Source organism: Syngnathus typhle, linkage group LG5 (genome assembly GCF_033458585.1).
Source record: "Syngnathus typhle isolate RoL2023-S1 ecotype Sweden linkage group LG5, RoL_Styp_1.0, whole genome shotgun sequence".
In the NCBI taxonomy this organism is placed as follows: domain Eukaryota; kingdom Metazoa; phylum Chordata; class Actinopteri; order Syngnathiformes; family Syngnathidae; genus Syngnathus; species Syngnathus typhle.
In genome coordinates this window covers 6,085,001-6,107,683 of record NC_083742.1, presented here as the reverse complement: position 1 = coordinate 6,107,683, position 22,683 = coordinate 6,085,001, and the positions used below count along the sequence as shown (strand labels likewise).

Here is a 22,683-nt window from a genome sequence, read left to right as displayed (position 1 = left end):
TAGGGTTATAAATATATCGGGGCGATTGGGGACAATTGTAATATCTGTCTGTTGCAACACAGGTAATTGCTCAGGAACAAGTTTGGAATCACCTCATTCACTTTGCACATGCTGAGGTTAGCCCTTAGTCTACATGTGAAAAAGTATTATACATACCTCATTTTGACTTTTTTTTGTTTTGCTCAAATTATTCTTGTGAATACATAGCCTTACTTTGTCATTGAATTCATTAAATAAATATGAAGTTGATTATGTTCCTGTTTCGCTATATTGTTTTATTTTAACTGTTAGTTCTAAGTCAAGCTAGCAACTTGCTAATGCACTCAGGGACAGTTGTTAGAAATTTACCAGAGGTACCGTAATTGTCGGACTATAAGTCTTTTTTTTTTTTTTCATAGTTTGGGTGGGGGGGTGACGTATACTCAGGAGCGACTTATATACATAAATATGTTTTTTTTTCACTTTTTGGGGCATTTTATGGCTGGTGCGACTTATACTCCGGTGCGATTTATAGTCCGAAAATTACGGTAAATTGCAGCCTTACCATACGCAAAATTTGACTCATGCATTGGTACAAAATTTAATGTTATTGGTAAAAGAAATGGCCATCCAATCTGTCAGTCGCAGTTATTTATCAATCTTCTAATCTGACTACTGACCAACCTCCGCTCCAACTATGAATCAAGCCAATTAAAAAAGCTACACTCTCTACTGAAGAAACACTGGTTTGGCTGATTTAAGACCAACAGTTGCTTGAACCTTACCAAAAGTCAGACCACAGAAACTCACTTTAAAAAAAGGAAGCAGATAACCAATGTTGGGCAATTTATTTCCAAAACGTAAACAGTGTATTACTTTAGGTATCTGCATTTGAAGTTATTTTTCTTACAATATTACTGTGTCGTGTAATAAATTATTGCTATTTTTCTTTAAATCTGGGATTAATTTATTTAATAAGGATTTCAGCATTTCAAAAAAACATCTATTAGGAATAATGATTCTTCTTCACATTTCTAAACACTGCTTTTTTTTTTTTTTAATTGGGTTTGTTCCATATTTTCAACACGTTTTGCATTTTCTTCCATAAAACAATGACAGTGATTGGTCTCACAATCCCTCTTCAGCCATGTAAAGTGCTGACCATTATGTAAAAATAAAGTGTTTGGAATTTTGTTGAAATAGGCACGCATCTTGTGAGAGATCTGAATAAGAAAGTCTTCTAATAGTGATTGTTTCATTTAACCATTATCTTGTCAATATTAGTTCATTTGTCTTGTGGTCTGCACCATTGGAACACATTTAGCAACTTGTAATACTGCAAAAACTAATTGTACGAAGTAATGTGTTACACTCAATGCCTGACACTGGCAATAATTGACACACGTGTCAAGATGACACTGGAAGGTGAAATGAAAAATAGGTTTGTCACCTCCACAAAAGTTTTGTTGTAGCTCGTGCACAGTGGTACCTTTTGTACAATTTTATTCTTGTAAAGATTCATAAGTTAGTGTGCTTGAAGTGCCAACATTCTGCAGAACCACATTGATTTTCTTTAAATGTTTTAACAAAACAATTATATATATATAATATATATATAACATATTTTATTTAGTCATTATCAGGGCCTTATAATTTTAGAACATTTTACCCCAAACTGTGTAACAACCAACGCTTGATTAGACTGTGAAGTAAAAACAAACAAACAAACAAACAAACAAACAAACAAACGGGAAAAGATATTGGGAAACATAAATAAATCTGTCAATAAGCAAATCCACAGGTGACAAAGTGACAAAATCACCAAAGGTTGATTTTACTGTATTTTAAATTGTGATATCACAATTCATTAGACATGTCTTAGTTTCACTTACACTGAGTCTTATACTGCTGTAATCCAGAACACAAGGCCTAATATTTTTTTGTTAATTTGGAATAATATGCAGGATAAATACAGTACTTTGTGCCTGGAATATGTGTATTAAATTTTTGAGTGAATTGATTTTTTTGTGTGTGTGAAAAACGGTACTAATTGAGTTCTTGCGCTTTAATGTTGGTTTCTGTACTGGGAGCTAAAGTACAGTATATAGTTATTTTGTTGTTGAGTTGGATAGTGGATCTTGTATACATGCACGGCCCCGTTCAATATTTACGGCGTTCGTCCCTGCCTTCGGTCAAAAGAGCTTGGTTAGAGATGTCAAAAATGTCGCCGGTCTTACCTACTCATTATTTCAGTCAGTTCTCTGTTAGCATAAACTCCCAAAGCCTTTCCTCCTGGGTGAACTTAATTAGTCTGACAAATATAAAAGAAAGAAAAAAAATGAGTGAAACCAACATCAGAACATTACTGAGAAGTGACTGTTAGATTATTTAGAGTTTGTCCTTTGACCCCTGCCCAAATTTGCAACAATGTCAACATTTGGTGGTGTCTAACTATATAGTGAATATATTTTACTTGCGGTTTTGGTAACATCCTGCTACCCCAGTATAAACAGAGATGCATTGAATTTGGTGTGCTCATGTGAAGTCAACATGACAGCTCCTAATGGTGAAATTGGTTGATAAGTCACAGTCATGCACCCCCGACAGCTCTCGGGAATTAACTCATCTCTCTGGCAGTGGAAAAAAAGTGTTATCAGCTATAAAAATGTGGTATGAAATCACTATCACTGGACAGTAACCATGTCAGATAGTCACACTGTCCATGCTGCCGTAGGACAGATGATACACGTAAAGTAGGCCTATATTGTATATATATTTTTTTATTACACTTTGTATATTAGTCTGAAAAATGTTCTGTTTGCTCTTTGTTGTGAAAAACAAAAATCTTCAAGACAGTTTTAAATACAACATTTAAGCATTAAATATCTTCTGCCAATAGTATCGCCAGGAGATGGTGCATTTCAGTTTTGTTCTCATGCCAATTCAGAAATGACTTGACTTCTTCACCCACCAATCCACTAGGATGAAATACAAGCAAGGAAAATGAAATTATAAACAAAATAATAATGTGAAGAAGTTGATTAGCATCATTAAGAAAAAGTAGAGTAGTAGTTGAATCCACAGCAGGTAAAGCCTAATCTTTCCCTGTTCGGACAGATCGATGTTTCTACATCACCAGTTTGTCATCTGCATTCAGACAGCCTGATGCTCTTCCCTCAGCCTGGCTATTGAGATGCCGAGTCCTCTGCTGTACCATTTGGAAATGTGCACGTTCATCTAAGGCTGCACGCCTGTATTTGATTCAAGTCAGTCTCCTCCTCATCTAGATCCTCGGGGTAACTTTTGGGGTGGATCTTGCCGATTTCTTCAAGGGCACTGGCGAGAGAGTCGAGGTCAGCCGTGTCCTGGTGGCGGGCCTCCCATAGGCACAGGATGATGGCTGAGGGACTCTGCTGCTTTGCAAAATAACCAAGGTTTCTGTTGAGATGCACAAAAAGAATGAATGAATAGAAAAGAATCATCAAGGTTGGGGAGTAGGAAAATGATTAACCGTCCTTAAATATGAATAAACATTTTGGAATACACTGAAAGTATGTAGAAATGGGAAAAATGGAGTTGGTCTCTCCTGTGCTACTCTGACAATATCCCATCATCATTTGTGACAGCTATTGTATTTACAATTTTACAAAGAGTATACAGCTTTGATCCTCACAAAATGTGACAATGGTAAGAGATTCCATTTATCCATCTATTCATCATCTGAAATGATTATCCTCACATGGGTCACAGGGATGCTGGAGCCTATCCTACCAGTCCTTGGCCAGTAGGCGGGGGAGTCCCAGCCAATTGCGGGGCACCCAAAATTAAAAAAGCAATCACAGTCAAAATCACACTGACGGATCATTTGCAGTGGTCAACGGGCCTACCACACATGTTTTTGGAATATGGGAGGAAAACGAAGTACCCGGAGAAAACCTAAGTAGGCACAGGGAGAACAGGTAAACTCCACACAGGAAGGTCAGAATCAAACACTGCAACTCTGAACTGTCAGGCGGATGTGCTAGCCAGTACAGTGGCGCCACCCTTATTCCATTCATCATATCATAATTATTAATCATGGTAATGATAGTTGGCTGGAGACTAACGGGATTTATTGGTCATGGTAATCTTAGTTGGATGGAGACTAACAGGACAGTTGCTGTAATGGCTTTTTGACATGTTTGTTAATTTGCTATGTACGTATGTTTACAACATGGCAGCAGGCATGCTCCCCCCCCCCCCCTCTTTCTCTCAGGAACTTGCGGAATATAATTTATTCGACTACTTCGCAGATGTCAGACCTTGATTAACTCCAACTATATTAGTTCAGCGATTCACAGGAAAGGAACGTACTATATTCACCAAAATTCAACTGAATATGTCGTAATGGTTTGTAATAATAATATGTAATGTAATAAACACATTTGATAACAGTTTGGTATGTTACTTCATTTGAAAAATAATGTGCAGTTGTTAAATGCATGTGTGTGTCTGTGTAGCAATAAAGCCGAAAATAATCTTTACTAAATTTTTAAGCCAAACAAATCAAAAGTCTGCAATTTGTCTGAATATAGTACAATTAGCAATAAAGCCGAAAAGAATCTTTACTAGATTTTAAAACCAAACAAATCAAAAGTCTGCAATTTGTCTGAATATAGTAAAATTGAGTGTTTCACCCGGGAAAGAGAAGCAAGATTTTGTTTATTCTGACTTGACTGTTATGCCACGGCTGCCCTGGAAGGATTTTTTTTCTTGAGTTCACATTATATTACTGTTGTTTTTGTGACCCGATTTGACTCTCCTGGAACTCTTCTGTATTGTACAGACGCAAAACATTAGTCATAACTTCCACAAGCAATAGCTCTTGTCCCTGAAACAAGTCCTTACAAATAGCCAGGGCCGGTTTTTCGCTACGGGCGCAATCCTCGTGGGGGTGCACGAGCGCTCTTAAGAAAAAAAAAAGCCAGAATTTGAGATAAGTCAAGTCCATCTCAAATGTGTTAGTGGACACTGGGGCGCCCTTATTGTCACGTGATGTCAATTTGCTGCTGAGAGTCGTGTTGGGTCTGGTCGGGGTTCTTTCGTTCGTTCTTCGTGCGTGTATGTCAGAAGAGCATTGATTCCCACCTGTTTCACTATTGGTTCGGGTCTCCAGTCCTTTTTGTTTCTTTATTTGAACTTATTTTTGCTTGGGCAAAATAAAGTTGTGGCATTTTGACCTCATTCCTGTTTGACTATGGCGTCTTTATTATGTTGTGGACGCTTCATGAGCCAAAGAGTCTGTAACACACACCTAGACAAGATGCATCCTTCACTGATATAAAAAAAAATGTCTTGACTGCTCATTTTAAGATGGAGGACGATGACACTCTTTGCTTCAAATGCTATGATTATTTTTACACCCTAGCATAATGGACATGTAAATAACGTAGATGATTTTGTCACCTACCTTTTTTTATTCCACTTTATCTATTCATTCCGTCATCCTGCTGTTGTTTCACTGGTCCATAAGCACAAAAACTGCTAGTATATATATTTTTTCTGTGCAAATCCTGTCTGGGACTCTCCCAGAACATAAATATAGAGCTGCACCTTTGCATAATTGGTTCTCTTTAAATGCTGTGAGTGGCGTAATTACAGTGGGATTTTCATCATCTAATTAGGATCTCAAGGATTAAACATGTTGATAATTATATGCAAATAAACCTTCCAACATAGATTTCCCAGCTGCAATAAGAAGTTGAGAAGCTATTCAAAGAAGTACAAGTTGTTGATTAAGACCGCTAAGTGTCTTGAGATTTTACGGGAAAACTGAATTCATTAAATTCAATGACCGGTTAAAATTTAATTAACAAAAAAAAAAAATCATTTAAAGATATGCCCACTAAATATCTATGGGCAAAACTCAGTACAAAGTAAACGTGACTTAGGCTCACTATGATTATACAATGCATTAATTTAAACTGAAATAAACGGTATGCTCCTGTAAACATGCATTACCATGATTTAAAAACAAATCTAAACTATGATCTCTTAACAAAGGGAGAAAAGTTGCATTTCATAGATTTCAGAATAATAACGAAAACTAAGGAGCCTTTGCCTGTTGCTGCGTCAATGTGTTATGCAAGATTAGTCCAGTGGGGGTCAGTGTTTCACTGCAACTGATTAAAACACCCCAAAGAGAATGTCAACTAAAAAGGCTACAGCCTTTGTCTGATCAGATGCAATCCAAGCCTACCATCCAGCAGTGCACGGAGAGGAAATCTTATCTAGATAATTTGGTACCTCAAAGAAATCGAAGATAGCGGCCCCTCATGAGCCGCAGAGCAGGAGATTAGAGCCACCACAATCCAAAACCCAGCAAAAAACATTGAGGAGCTAAGTGACCATAACATAATGTTTGGGTTCACAAAACACACAAGCACAACCATATCAGTACATTCTGTAGTTTTGAAGTACACGGACTTGACATTTCATTAGGCATACATTGTTCATACTAAATTTTGACGTTGTCATTAACATGATGCTTGATATGGGAATGTTTCTTTGTGGTGATTTACATGTTAGTCACAACTGGATTTTATTATGTTGGTGAAATCATTTTTGACACGGAGCTCGTCTTGCCTCCAATGAGGTAAATCAGTGAGGGTAAATAGTTTGGGATTTTTCATGATAGTTAGTTTCCTTATTTATATAAGGAACAGGTTTGTAGTTTTTATTTTTTCCCAAATGTGTCAGTTTAGTGTAGTTTTGTAGTTTCTGTTTATGGAATGTTTATTGAGTGCAAGATCTAAAATAAAAAGTCACGAGGTATTGTGTAATAAAATACACTACAATTCTCAAATGACTGATTGATCTTTCTTCTTCTGTACAGACGTACAGCAATGCCAAAATTAATACCTTTAAAATGAACTCGAAAGCTCATGTATTATATTTAGGGCCAAAAACGAAAAACGTTTTACTTGAACCTGAATGTTTCTTTTCATTTTTAGTTTTGGTTAATTTGTTTTTGTTACCTATAATAACCTTGATGCGGGCGATGTCCTGTGCGAGTCACCTGATTAAAGTTTTCATTTGTTCGATCCATTTTCTATCCTGTTTGACCACAAATGGACAGGGGCAAATTTCATCAGATTTTTCATTGACACCAAGGACTGACCAGGAGGCAATCGCACTGTGTATATATATATATATATATATATGTATATATATTTCAACTTTATTTTTCACACTATAGTATTTAATTTATGATACAAAAACTACAAACAAATAATGTCACTGTTCAACAGTATGAGTTAATGTGATCTAAAATATCTGTATTCTCTCTGTATAATACGCAATCTGTGTATTTCAACAACAAATGAAAGTACATTTGCTTATTGGGTGCATATAAGTTTGAAATATTCTCGTCAGGAAAAACAAACCTTATAAATGTGACATGATCGCAAGACAACGTGCACATCAAATGCTAAAGAAGCAGGTGGCTTACCGATCTAAATGGAGTTTGTGGGCTAAGAGTTGCCAGTCCTTGCCCTTGGCGTTGGCAGTGTCAAAGGTGGCGCAAATCCTCTGGCGGATGGATAAGGGGATTTTGAAAGCCCTGGGCCCCGTCTGAGAGGTGATGGTGCAGTCCGTCTGCATGAAAATTGGAACCAATTCCTTTTCAGTCTGGGGAAAAAGAAGTGGGGGCCAAGCATGTTAGATGATTTATTTTTTAAATATTGCAACGCAATATTACACTATCGTACCAGATATGATGTGATCAAATGATGTGTACGCTTCAAATAAATGATTTCTACTTTCTTTTTCTATTCGAAGACAAGATTGCCAAAATGATCTTTTTAGTGATACGTACATACTCCTTTAAAAAGATATTTTTCACACTTTTCACATATTTTTGTCTTGAGAGTTGGAATCCTTGGATGAATGTCTCTGCGCTTGTCACAGTAAACACGCAGATCAACAGTGTTCCATGTTGCGCGTGCGACAGTAACATCATCATGCATTCCCTTCTTACTGTTTAAACAGCCCCAAACCACTCGACTTGCATTTTAAAAAATTAATTGCATGGCTATTATTTGCAAGTATGAATAACTATCATTGGCACACAGGATACAAATTCCACAAAACATTTACCTAAGATAAATATATTTGTTCAAAACGATACAGTATGAATGTAGAAAATTAACCCGTCTGTACAATTTGTGTGGCATTTTTGTTTGGTTCAAATGGAAATTTCTATATATAGCCTTTTCTATTTCTATATGTACCAATCTGTTTAAATTTCTTTTACTATTCATTATTTTTTTGATGCACTAACACATTGCATATTACCATGACAGAGAGATATTTTTGAAGCAGCGTGAGGAAGAATGTGAGCTAGCTTAAATATGCTATTTAGAATAGGCATCATAGTTTGTCCTCTTTGTTGTATTTTCCGCACTATAAGGCGCACCTAAAAAGCTCAAATTTTCTTAAAAGCCGACAGTGCGCCTTATAATCAGGTGTGCCTTATATATGGACCAATACTGAGCCGCTACAGCAGGCGTGTCCAAAGTCTGGCCCACGGGCCAAATGTATATATCGTATATATGGACAAAGTTTTAAAATGGGCCATTCATTGAAGGTGTGCCTTATAATCCGGTGCGCCTTATATATGGACAAAGTTTTAAAATGGGCCATTCATTGAATGTGCACCTTATAATCCGGTGGGCCTTATGGTGCGGAAAATACGGTAATATAATTAACATAAGTAGCGCTACCACTGCTGTGGGTTGAAAAATGTTTTGTTTCCTTGTCACATCTGACAAAGCATCCATCTACTGAGGATGATGAAAGCTTGGCAGTGTTGAAAGCCACGGGGCAAGCTAAGCATGTAAGTGAGCGACTCTGAAAAAGCACTTGTGAGCAGACGAGTATCATTCTCCTCTGCCGAAACAGCCGCTTGTCAAGGTGCTCTTGAATAAGGATTTCAAACTCCTAGCTGCTCTAGTGGAGCTGCTCAGTCGCTGACAGAAGACGATTGTTACGCTGAGAAGCTCCCGGGTGTTGATGCATGCCAATGTGAAAGTACTCATTTTCTGTTCAAAGGACCTCTCTGAATAAAGATTAGCACATTGATGGAAATTGTTAGATTGCTGTTATGTATTGAACTATATAAGTTTAGGGCAAAACGTAATGGCGTCCTCACTCTATTAATATCCGACGCGAGCTCAGGAGAGCTCATCCTGCTGACAGTGGAAACACTGCAGGAAGGTTACACAAAGGTTGAGCAAGAAAGTCCACTGTCCCGTCTGTCTCCCGCCTGCAGACGAAGTGGCTCACCTTGCCAACAGCTGTGTAAACCTGCAGAATCTGTTCATGGCCTTTGACCTGCCGCACGCTGATTTTGCAGGAGAGCTGGGTCGTGGCGGGACTGTATCTCTCCAGGGAGAAGGCACAGTGCAGAGGCTGCTGGTTGCTGCACCACACTTGGGCAAAGGGGAATTCCTGCCAGTAACATATAGTGACAGAGTATGTTAAAAACATGACTCAGCTCTCAATCCCATACTTACTCACACATCAGATCCAGAAATGCGAGTTGTCCCCCTCCAAACAAAAAAAAAAGGTTGATGTTACATGTTTGGCAATCAAATCAGTTACCGTATTTCCCGCACTATAAGGCGTTTGCCTTCTTGTTTTTATATCGTGTCGCGTACTTGTATGTCTATCGTGTTATGTGTCTCGTCACCGTGGGATAGAGAAAAACGTAATTTCGGTCTCTTTGTGTAGTGACATGTGGAGAGATTGACAATAAAGCTGACTTTGACTTTGACCTAAAACCCTCCAATTTTCTCAAAAGCCAACAGTGCGCCTTATAATCTGGTGCGCTTTATACATGGACCAATATTGAGCCACTACGGCAAGCGTGTCCAAATATATGGACTTATATACGGACGAAGTTTTAAAATGGGCCATTCATTGAAGGTGCGCCTTACAATCCGGTGCGCCTTACAATCCGGTGCGCCTTATATATGGACAAAGTTTTCAAATGGGCCATTCATTGAAGGTGTGCCTTATAATCCGGTGCACCTTATAGTGCGGAAAATACGGTAATTAAAAACACCGATTTTATTTGAATAGGAAATGCACAACACATTTGCTGCATTGTGCTACGGTTCAGCGATTGAACTTTGGCTCTGACCTGCCTGTGCTGAAATGAATAGTCTATATCGTCTTCTTAGTAAGTGCAAATTTGTACAGTAATTGTCTAAACTGTGAACGTAGGTATGAATGGCTGTTCGTGGACATGCATACTGCGATTGACCATTTGCCCTCCAATTGGTCCAGGGTACTGCGCTCATCAAATGAGAACAAGCGCTAGAAAAATGGATGGATGAAGGATGAGTCTCAGGAGAGCAGGATTTTCACCGAGAGATTATTTTAACATTAAATATGTGTGTATTGCTGATATATAATAAGGGTCGGTTTTTAATGGCGCTTTAAAGATTGATTTCATTTATATTTAATTTCTGGAGAGCCAGCATATCTCTACGTATGAATGTCTTTGACCTCTTCTGGATTCTATCGCCACCAAATCTGCATACTATTTTACGTGACCTGCCACTTACTCTCAGAGGAGACTGTATTAAACGTGTTGACCTGCGTTCTTGCTGAAGACCCGAACCTTCTGATTTTGATCTTGACTGCACGGCATAGCACAAAACAGCCGATAATATTCAGGGAGAGGTAGGGGGGAGGTGTAGAAAAGCTTGGATGCTCTTCAGCACTCAAAGCTGACTTGACGTATGCCACAATGCTCGGCTATTATTCTACAGCTGCTCCACAAAGCGAGGCGTGTCTGTTGTCCCGAGGCTCTCATAAATAAAGCTGTTGAGAAGGCGGATGACTTTGAAGCACAGACCTTTTGTCCAGCATTCACAGTATTTTTTGAGTCAGAATACAGCTCAGCAGCTCTGCAAATTTATTTCACAGGTAAAAAAAAAAAAAAGTAATAAATAAAACAGTGGCGGTGGAGTGCAGCAGTCTGTCCTACTTATTAAATATCGCGTGACCTTTATCCTGTAAAGGAAAGGTGGGTAAGAGCAAGACTCATATTAGAGCTGGAATTTTTAACTATGCAATTGCAGAGGTGATAATCACAGCCAATCAAATGCCACATGTATGTTTTGAAAATGCAAATTTATACGTCGTTGCAGTATGCACCAACACTGGCATTGCAGCAAGACATATTTAGAATACTACACCCTTGAACAACATCATCTAAGAGACTAATTTGCTGTATTTGTTTGGGTCAGCTATTTATAAATGCATCTAATGTTGATACAACAGTCAGGTAGAATTTTGCAGATAAAAATTAACAGCTCTGCTTAATGTGTACAGAGTGGCAGCAAATAAGCTAGTCAGCAACTGTATTTTCATTTGGACAGCAAAAAAAAAAAATCAATGCACTGTTGCCCTTAAATTCAAGAGGCGGGTGCGTTGTTCAAGGACACCTTAACAGTAGTCAGCAAGCATAGTAGCTCTCCCCCAACTAGCTGCAGAGATGTCAGAATAATCATTTGTTTTTCACAGTAAACAGCTTCTGTCAAGTCTTTATCTTGTACCGCTTTGTTCCCTTTCATTGCTTCTACTGTTTTCTTTCAACAGCGTTGACTTTGACGACAATCACAGTTAGACAGCAAGAACTAGCATATGGTGGTAGTTGCTGACAAAGTGACTGAGTGACGATATGCATGAAAGACAGTTGGATCATATGAAGGAGTTCATCTGATGTGTATTTTGATAACGCCTCACTTTTTAAAATTGTAATTTTAAAATGAATGAATGAATTAAATACACTACTTAAACACATTACATCACTACCCAGTGTAAAATGTATGCCACAATAGTTATAACCAAAACATTTTAACGCTTGTAATGTAACTTCAAATTTCCCTTCAAGATATTCACCAAAGATAATTCTGAACATTTGCCAGCTCTGGGTCCTGTACGCATTAAGTGTAGCACTCTGGAGTGCCACAGATATGAGTGGCCACAGTAGTAAAACTATTTCTGTGATATGTGTGTAAATCTTGATTTAAGACTTATTTCCCCATCTTTGCATTTGGTTAAACCACACGTAGTATGCAACGAGTATTTTGCCATGCCTCACTCAGTTATGGCACATATATACTTTTTAGTTTACCGTATTTTGCGGACTATAAGGCACACCGGACTATATGGCGCACCTTCAATGAATGGTTTTAAAACTTTGTCCTTATATAAGGCGCACCATTAATGCATCATGTCAGATTTTTAATCCAAATCAAATTATTCTCCATTTTATCGTAATATTTCAACTTCAGACACAACAAATTACTTTATAATCACAAAATAATGATCCATAGTCTTTTTGATTCATGATTTCTAGTCTTCAGCGGACAACTTATGATTGATTTCATGACACAATGCTTCGGGCCACTTTAAATTTAGGAATTTGGTCCATATATAAGGCGCACCGGACTATAAGGCACACTGTCGGCTTTTGAGAAAACTTTAGGTTTTTAGGTGCGCCCTATAGTCTGGAAAATACGGTAGTGGTGTACCATGAGATCTTTCCAATGTGAAATATGCTCCTTTGCATTTGGGAAACACTGCAGTGTACAGTATTTTATGATTACTATTGATTAGGCATAATTTGTCAGTTCTGGTGATCATTACCTGACAGGTGGTAAAGGGTTTGATGCTCCACAAGAACTGAGGGACATCCTGGATAGACACCTGCAGGCTGAAGGTGTTTGCTCGAAAAGGCAACATCTTTGGCTCCTCGAGGAGCTGACCGCCTCTGCTCTTTTCTGCTGCCACCACTCCCTGGGTGGCAAACGGGAAGGAATGAGTAAAAGTGGTCAAGATCAGGAAAGCGAGTAAGATGAAAGAAATAGTAGACAATTTTGCATACTGGTACAAACAAATGTTGTCAACCCTTTTTTGATCAAATTTGCTTTTTGTCTCGTCGCAAATTTTAATTTTTAAGCGCGACTGACAGATTACCACATTAACAAATCTTCCAACTTGCGCTCCCCATTAGCATCACATTTGCAAGACCCTACAGAGTGAAATGAAGCTTGTATTTCATGGTGTCAATGGTAAATAAATGTCTGTCTCCCACATTGAAGTCGCGATGATGACAGATCACTTTGTTGTCGCTTGCAGGTGATTACTTATCATCACTCTTGAGTGTCCCAGTGAGATGGTTTCATGTCTGGCCTGTCTCTCCTAGGACATCTCAATGATTACGAACACAATTGTAATTGATGTAAGGTCACTCAGACTGAGATCTTGCACAAGAACACAGTGGGCTACTCGTGAGAGTGTACTTACCGTATTGGCACGAATATAAGATGGTGTTTTTTGCATTGAAATAAGACTGAAAAAGTGGGGGTCGTCTTACATTCGGGGTCTAGACATTATACAACGCAAGATGGCGATAGATATCTTTAAAGCGAATGCTGAACTTAACTCCTCAGGTCAAAGCGAACCCCTGTCACGAAGAATAAAAATAAAAATAGTGGTAGCACGAAGAATAAAAAAAAAATAGCTGTAAGAAAGAACAGAGAAGAAAATAAGAGAAGAGATAACAGAAAATGGAAAAAACAGAAGCCATTCATTTACAAATGTGATTGCACTTTAGTTTACATATTTAAATGTTCAGATATTAAGATGCGATGGACAGTTTTTGCATGATTTGAATGAGGCAAAATAACATGCTTTTTCTCTAGAATATATTGTTATTATCATTTGTTTAAGATGTACTGTAATTATTTTCTGTATGAAAGTTACATTTGGTGTTCAAAAAGTATTTTTTCAAACTTGAGTCTTGAAAAAGAAGGGGTCGTTTTATAATCAGGTTTGTCTTATATTCGGGCTAATACGGTAATTTATTTGTTCGGAATAATGTTCTTGAGGCAAATTGGATTCTGTCATTTCACTGGGCATGACAACGAGCAACTATTGCTAAACTTTGATTGAAAATTTCTAGGAAACTGGAGCATAGGGTGTCTTTTCTGCAATACAGTCATCCTACACCTATGACAAATGCACTACTTCACGGCTTTATAAGTGACGAAAGAACTGCGTTTAAACACGCTGCTAGTGCGCGGCTTTATTGATCAACGTTTGATCTGTATACTATTATTTGAGAAAAATATTCCAATGGAGTTTCAGATAATGACTGCGTGCCCATGTTATGACTGTACAGTACATTACCTCATTCAGCAGGATCTATTAAATATATTCTAAAGCAGTCAATAAGAGACTTGAGTGTAGTCTTAAAAGAAAATTCCTCACAATGCACAGTATCAAAAATTAAAAAAATCCCCTCATAGTTGTTTATATTAGTAAATTAGGCTTCCTGCGGAACCAGAAAGCAGTGTGTGGTTACTACAATTTGGAAAACACACAAAGATAGGCAGACAAGAACCCAAGGGATGCTCACACGTCTGGCGTCTGCTTGAAATGCATAAACCAAATTCAGAAAGCCAGCTGCTGCTGATGGCTCTGACATGACATGGTCACAGGGAAGAACGCGTCACAGGGCTGAGCTTTCCTGTTTAGTCAAGTCTCTCAAGGGATCATGAGGAACCTGATTTCCCAGTTGTTCACTTAAGGGATCGCAATGCTGCAAACGCCTCTAATCTAGGATGCCGAAAAACAAATCAAGTCGAACATGATAACAATATAAGTATTGATTAACGTTTGACTGGAAATGATTATAGCACAGAGATTTCAAGTATCAAGTCTGTCGAACTGTAACGCAATCAATGGAGCAGTGTTTTATTTTTCATTTCCACTTACCGGGAAAAATAATATTTACCGTATTTTCTGCACCATAAGACGCTTCATGTTAAAAGGCGCAAACTCAATTCCGTGGGCTTTTCTGTATTTAATCCACATTATAGGGTGCATGCATGCCATGACTTAAGGTAAAAAAAAAAAAAAAAAAACCATCACGGGAGCAAGGCAGCCAGTTCCGTTGTTATTCTACTATTTAATCACGTACTGTATTGTACTCACATTGTTAATCAATATTCATACGCAAATCCATCAAAATCCTCATCTTCCGTAACCAAAGCAAACAGTTGGGCAAGTTTGCAATTTAACGTTCCCTCTCGTCATTATCTCGTCGTTGTCACGTTGCTCTTCTGCAATGATCCTGGCTTTCCAGAAAGCTCTAATTGTGCCTTGTAAGCATGTCTCTTTTTCTGTGCCATTTTAGAGGGACCTAATGCAGTTAGCTTCGCACAAACGATAGTAATTGTTTATCAATGGCGGCGGAGGTACCTACTCTGCGTGTTACGAACAACTCTGATTGTTTTTTTGCCCCAATCGACGTAAAACGTAATGTCCTCTGATTGGTTCATCGGGTCTACATATTACGCCTGTATATCATGGAAGCCACACTAAACAACTTCACAGATTTTGGAATTCGGTCCACACAAAAGACGCAACTTATGAAAAGTCGCACCTTCATTTTTTGGGAATATTAAATACTTTTAAGCACGCCTTATGGTGCGGGAAATACGGTAATTACTGACTAATAAAAAGTTGGACATCAAATCCACAAAACAGTAGTAGACAGAAGAATAGATACTACATTAGAAAAAAACGTTTGAATCAGATATTCAAACGTGTATGATTTAAAAACGTCATTGGATCAAATCCTTAAAATATATCATGATACGCATTGAATCATTATTTATTAGAGATTTGTTTTCCGATGAACCGAACCGTACCGTATCGAATGAAATTGAAATCTGACTGAATCGAGTCAAATCGTTCCACTTTCAAATGAACCAATCTTGAATCCTATCTACACCCCAGGTATTGATATACAATTGTCATTTACATGAAAATTGAAGTGCTGGTGTTGTTCTGATTTCCATAAGTGAAGAGTGATGGCTTGTAAACAGCGCCACGCATAGAAATAGGTCTGAAATTTATCCCAAACCGTTTCTACTAGTTCTTTGTTTGATGGATGTGTGCAATGAAAAAAAGATTTCCCCACCTGAAAGGCATGGGGTGTATCATCCACACAATACACCCGCAGGCTGTAGTTCATGGAAGTGCCCTCCATGTTCCCAAACACAGCCAGCTTCAGCCTCTTGATGGCAGCCTGTGTCAAGGGCTCGCCCACGAGTACGTAGGAACCAGGCTGGTTGAGCAGCAGGTGGCAGCTTGTGGTGTCCATTAGGCAGTAACAAGAAGCGGACTCATCCTCCACCAACATTACCTCCTGGAACACGAGAACAGAACATTGTCGGTTTGAACGTTTTATAAAGGTATGTCTCTATTTTGTGACCGTGAACCTTATCCACAGTACAATTAGTCTGCAATCCTTAAATATTATTTTTACATCACAATCACTGTTTAGATTTACATCCACATTCATATTAAGACAATAGAAGAGATTAGCTTATATTTCAATTAGTTTATCTAAATTGCTATGCAACAATTATAAAAACTTTCAAGAAGGGTCAGTTTCCAAGAGGTTTATTGATTTCTATCTTATATATTATTTTTGCAGTCCTGAGTTGTACTGTGATTCAGAATCCAGAATTAGGAGGATCTACATTCAAAATAACTGTGGAGCTAAAAAGATAAACCAAATTTGATCCATCAAGAAAAACTGCACACATTTTTTGATAGATCTGTTTTAAATCAAGCTTATAATAGTTCGCCAAACCTATTTGTCAAGAATTGATTTGGAGACTTTACCGATTGGGATATATATGGTAAGGTAACATACTATATATGTAGCTCCAGGGGTCTCAGGCATTTATTTTATGTTTGTAAGTTTGAGCCGCTGACAGCTGTACAGGGATGATGATATTTTTGTTTTTCATGTTAATATTCATTTTTCGATGGAAAAAGTTTGAACAACTCCGCTGTACTCTATAAGCTTTTTTTTTTTTTGCAATTGTCTATTTGCAACATTGATGTGTTTCAACCAGGGTATTTCAATGTGCGAGTAGCTCTGTCCGTTCAGAATGTTTCAGAAACCGGAATATTGATGTTAACCCAAATATTGACTGCATGTAAACTTAGTAAATCTGAGTCACTCTTGCAATTTTCCGGCATCAATACTGACTAAAGGTATACGTATAAATTCTTCTTATTATTGTTATTATTATTATTGAAACTTCGGGTAGGCAGAAGCTACGTCGGCAGTCGACCCACCAAACAGCAGTGGCATGGACAGCCTCAAGGGTGGATCTTCCCGAAGGACACAACACATGACTTGGACAGAGCAGGATTTGAACTGCCAACCCTGAGCCTCTGGTCACTGAGCGACCAGGTCACGGCCACCGCTTGATTACAAAACAAATTGTGCTTCATTTGAAATAAACATGTTTGCATACGACTTAGTTTGAACAAACATTACAAACAACACTATGCAATGTTGCACTGATGCCATTGCTATAACAACTTGAGAGGTGTAATTAGTAATTAGTAATTAATGAGTCAAATAAGTCTAAAATGTTACATACAGGTTTTAGGAATAAAGGAAAAACCTGAAAAAAACTTCAGATATGAAGAAATAAGTGCATTTTATCTTCCACCATACTGAAACTTGCTTTTACAAAACTTCCTTAAAACACTTACAATGCTATTTTGTTAAATTCAAAGAAACACATAGAACATAAAATATTCATGCCGAGACCTGCACTGATAAATTAAATTCTTTTTCACCACTGGACAAAAACACAACAGAGGTTTAAATCATAAAAAAATAACAATACAATAAAATAAAATAAAAAATCTACACAGCTGTTGAACAATCTCTGGGGAACAAAAACAATATTGCCCAGTATAGTAAAGATGTTGGTACATAGCATAACACAAAATAGTCGCCACGAGCAGGATAGTGTTTTATTTATGAGACAGCAGTATTCTAAGCACTTCATTATTTCCAACTGGAGGGAAGAACTTATTCATACCTTGCTTTGCTTCTCATTTCTGTTCAAACATTAGAACACATCCAGCATTTGTTTTCATGTGTGGGAAGCAAATAAATATCTGGCATCACGAGGTAACAAATATCCTGAACCAGACTGGATTTTAAATAATAATGGAAACTATTTACTCTTCAAATTAATAGGAAATCATATTAAAAAAAACAAGGCTTGATTTTTCTTTCTTTATAGAGCAATTTTGCTATTCAATTACTGCGTAGTTGATTACTAATTTTGAGGAGCAATTTGTTGCAGGTTAATACTTGAAAAAAAGGGTTTTATTAAACAAAGAAAATACAACTAATAATGGGGTGGTTGAATGTAGGGATGCAGATATCAAATATTTTGAGTATCCCACTGTTCATCTTACTTTATAAACAACCAATTGCTTTCCTTTTTTTATTTAATCACTTTTTATTTCTTAAAGAGGAAGTCAACCCCAAAAAATTGTTAACAATAATACGTTGTTGTCTGTGTCTCCACTACGAACCGCCCACTTTGGGAACCACTGACGTAGTATAACCACGGCATTCTGAGTACCGTAATTTTCGGACTATAAGTTGCGTTTTTTTTTTTTCATAGTTTGGGTGGGGGGGCGACTTATACTCAGGAGCGACTTGTATACATATATATGTTTTTTTTCACTTTTTTGGGCATTTTATGGCTGGTGCGACTTATACTCCGGTGCAATTTACAGTCCGAAAATTACGGTAATATAACGTTTATGGAATATGAGGTCCACATCCACTCGTTTTTGTGCATCTCAGGGGACGGCCATTGCTGTTGGCTGAAAATTACATCACAGGCAGATTTTGCCTTTTCAAAACGTTCCACAAATGAAACAAATCAGAACGTTGTGTTTTGACTGCACAGAACAAAGGCAATTTGTTTGATTTCCTCTTTAAATGCACATTGTGCACAATAGGAAACTGTATTTTATTGTCTAGAAACATTTTCAGTCTGGCAATTTCAAACAAATATAAAGTTAGATAAACTTTGAATTTCTTGTATCAAAAACAAAGCATTAAATTTCAATAACACTTTAACAGCCTTTCGGTAACTTCACTTGAGGAGCTTGCATTTTATCATGCAACATAAAAATATATCGTTTCAGGGTGGCGTGTTTATTAGCATTAACCAGCTAACTAGGAGTAAGACAAATATCGAGTGTTGTAAATGTTCAAACTAAAATAAGGACACCTCAAGCAGAACCAGATAATAATAATAATAATAATAATAATAATAATAATAATAATAATAATAATAATAATAATAATAATAATAATAATAGATTTTATTTATAATGCACTTTACATTTGAAGGCATATCTCAAACGTATAGATATAGAAATTATATATACTGTATATTGACTTTGATTAATGTGATCACCAATTTCAGCTGTGTTTATCTGGTCCAATTTGTCTAGATAACTACCTTCAAAATTAAATTTAAGCACTTTATCTGGTTCCTGTTCTGAAATCTACACTTTTTTTCAATTCAAGAAAACGTGAACCTAAATACAGAAACTCACCCTTTGTCAAAATTAGGGCCCGGCTGATAAATTGAATCGACCGATTCTGGCCCTTCAACAATTGGCTGATTGTTTTTATCTTCATGTACTCACGCTATTTACAGCAGTTGTACACAATTAACATCCGTTGCAATATTTATTAGACATTGGTTAGATATGCATATTGGGCTCTATGGCAAACTTCAGCTCTATGCTGAGCCAGTGGTGTCGCAGTCTTGATTAGCGACTCTTACATAAGGCAGCTAGTTGCAGGTAGAACCAGTGTGAATCGCGCAGGACAATGACCACCAACACTTTATACCTACATCAAGGTAGGTTGTGGTAGTATGTCGCGGTAATATGCTTCAGTTTGCCACAAATGCGCATATATATTTGAACATTATTTGGCAGCTCTGCGCTTGCCACATAAATGGCTTCTTTTTTGCAGTTTTCAGTGCACTTCAAGTGCAAAATGTTTGCATTTTTAAGTGCTTTTTTCCAGCTTTGAAACATATTGTGTATTTTAAACTCAACTGTCCTCTTCATCCTCCAAAATCTCACCATCAGACATTTATTTATAGGACCAGTGTGGGCCTATACAATCCATGAAATATGTGTGAATATATAACTTAATAGGTGCAGTGAGAACAAATATTGTGGTTTGGACTGATGCCCGAGGAGCATTATTTTTTCTGCTCATAAAAATGATGAGGAGCGTTGAGCCATCCATTCACTGTGTTAGTAGCAGCCACATGCACAACAACAGACCTCTTCTACTCACTCTGACCTCCAGAGTTGTACTTTTTCAAAGGGGCTATTTTGTCATTTGCTTGATATCATTATGTTTTCTCATATACAAAATGACACAGTATTATTATTATAACACATAGAACCATACCTAACAAATGGCGTACCGCTGCAAGATGCGTTCGGTCACTAATCTTATAACTAAACCTAAATACGTCTGGTACAAAACAACAGAAAAAGCAGCAAAATACTGAAAGGAGTTGTATTCTTACTATTGTATGCCAATCTGGCTGCTGTGTAAAGGGTCATTACAACATCAAGGCTAGATGTGGTAAGACATTTATGCACCTTATGTGGATGCATGAAAGAGCTCTTAAACATTCAATATAGCCTCCACTTCCGTGTTCAGAAAATAATATTTGCACCAAGAACAGACAATGGAGAAAGCACCCTATCACTAAATAACAAGATCTTTTAAGTGCTGACAACGACCACAAAAGCCTGGGGCAAAGCTGCGGTATTCATTATTCTGACCTGTGTGTGGCTTGCTAAAACATTTTGCCCAATTTACATATACATTCCAGTATGACTGACTTTTTCTTCTCATTATTTTCACTCCATTCCAAAGTTGACATCATCTTGATGGTTACAGCTAAAAAAACAATAGTTCAAAGTGACAGAGAGTTTGCCCGTTATTGATTTGGAATGAAATGCTACAAGACTTTCATCCATTTTCTGTACCGCTTGTCGCCACGGGGCTCGCGGGCATGCTGCCTATCCCAGCAGTCATCGGGCAGTAGGCGGGGGACACCCTGAACCGGTTGCCAGCCAATCGCAGGGCACACAGAGACGAACAACCATCAGCACTTGCGCTCACACCTAATGGCAATTTGGAGTGCTTAATCAGCCTACCACGCATGTTTTGGGATGTGGGAGAAAAATGGAGGGAGGGCCGGAGGTGAAATTGAACCCACACCCTCCGAACTGTGAGGGGGACGTGCTAACCAGTGCTCCACCGAGCCACCCTGCTAAAGACTTGTCTGAGAAAGATAAAAAACACAACTTTGATAGAGTGCAAAGCATTCTGACATCGTAGGGATAAAACACCTACAAGAATGCAATATGAACCCAAGGCAAAGTTATTTTTGAAAATATTAGAGCGATGCTGAGAAGAAAAGTAAATTATCAGCAGTTGAACAGATTGCTTGTTTCTTGTGTTGATATATTGCAAGAAAGCAGAGAAACGCTGGCAGCATAGAAACACCCCCGTGCTTTTCCACCTGATTTGCTAACGTCCAAATTCATCGTGCAGGATCTTTCCTGATCCACTAATCAATATTTTCCTTGTCTAACAGCCCCTTATGCCCTCTATTGCAATTCTCTTACAATTCACCTCACTGACTGACAGCAGCTATGCCTCTTCCTGCCTATTACCGACTATAATTGTTTCTCTTGCTACGACATTACCTTCATGAGGCCTGATGTCACCCTGCGGACACAGAGAACATAAGGCAGGATCAATCGGCTCTCATGTAGAGCTTGCACATAATTTACCTGTCACATGACCAGCTGCTGCTTTTATTGCATACAGCTCATAGTAAAGATTCCAAAAGATCTTGGAGCCTATGACAACCGATTGTGAAATTGATTCGCATGGGACATATACTGTAGACCAGGGGTGTCAAACTCGTTTTTTATGCGGGCCGCATTGTAGTCATAGCTTCTTTCGGAAGGGCATTATGACTGTCAACCGAAATAAATGTATGAGCACCTCATTATATACACAGTAAAAGCTACAAAACAAACTGACAAATAACTCGTTTTCAAATTAGACGAGTAAAAACTGGTCAAATATAAACAAAAAGATATTAAAAGTGAAGACAATTTGCAATTCTAGTCATGACACACGAATTTGATGCACAATTTGTCTTCGCGGGCCACATAAAATGATGTGGCAGGCAGTTTCTGGCCCCCGAGCCTTGAGTTTGACACCTGTGCTGTAGACCGACCCTTCACACATGGACAATTTATAGTCTTCTATGAATAGAAAATACAGGATTTTCAATGTCAGCGGAAGCTGCGCAAGCATGGGGAAAACATGCTCCCAACTCGACACGGCAAGGCCGAGGCTTGAGTTCAAATCAAACCCTAATCCTCAGAACTGTTAGACGGACAGCGTGACATTTACACTAATTAGTACCGTCAATGAAATGAATTACAATTCATCAAATTATCCCTTCACACTTGTGCTTTACTTAAAACGTCCCCTGATAGGTTAATGTAGGTTTTTACAATGCTACAGTTTCTTTTTTAAGGCGATTAAGGAGACTTTTTCTGCGTTGAACTAAAATTGATACAATATTTGGATAACTCGTATTCACCAGTGTCCTATAAAGGATTGTTTACAACTTTAGACATTCCACTGTTCATGCGGACAGGGTGTAGAACAAGTGA

The 22,683-nt window shown here is 37.9% G+C and overlaps 1 protein-coding gene across 1 annotated transcript in view; it reads right to left on the bottom strand.

The window, feature by feature from the left end:
* Positions 1–797: 797 nt before the first annotated feature.
* Positions 798–22,683, bottom strand: part of unc5db (unc-5 netrin receptor Db) — a 148,973-nt gene continuing 127,087 nt past the window's right edge. The window contains exons 13-17 of the mRNA XM_061279822.1: positions 16,025–16,252; positions 12,682–12,831; positions 9,304–9,468; positions 7,469–7,647; positions 798–3,417 (exon numbers count right to left, since the gene is read on the bottom strand). Coding sequence (XP_061135806.1) covers positions 3,213–3,417; positions 7,469–7,647; positions 9,304–9,468; positions 12,682–12,831; positions 16,025–16,252 — 927 coding nt within the window. The 3' untranslated portion in view covers positions 798–3,212. The remainder of the gene's footprint in view (positions 3,418–7,468; positions 7,648–9,303; positions 9,469–12,681; positions 12,832–16,024; positions 16,253–22,683) is intronic.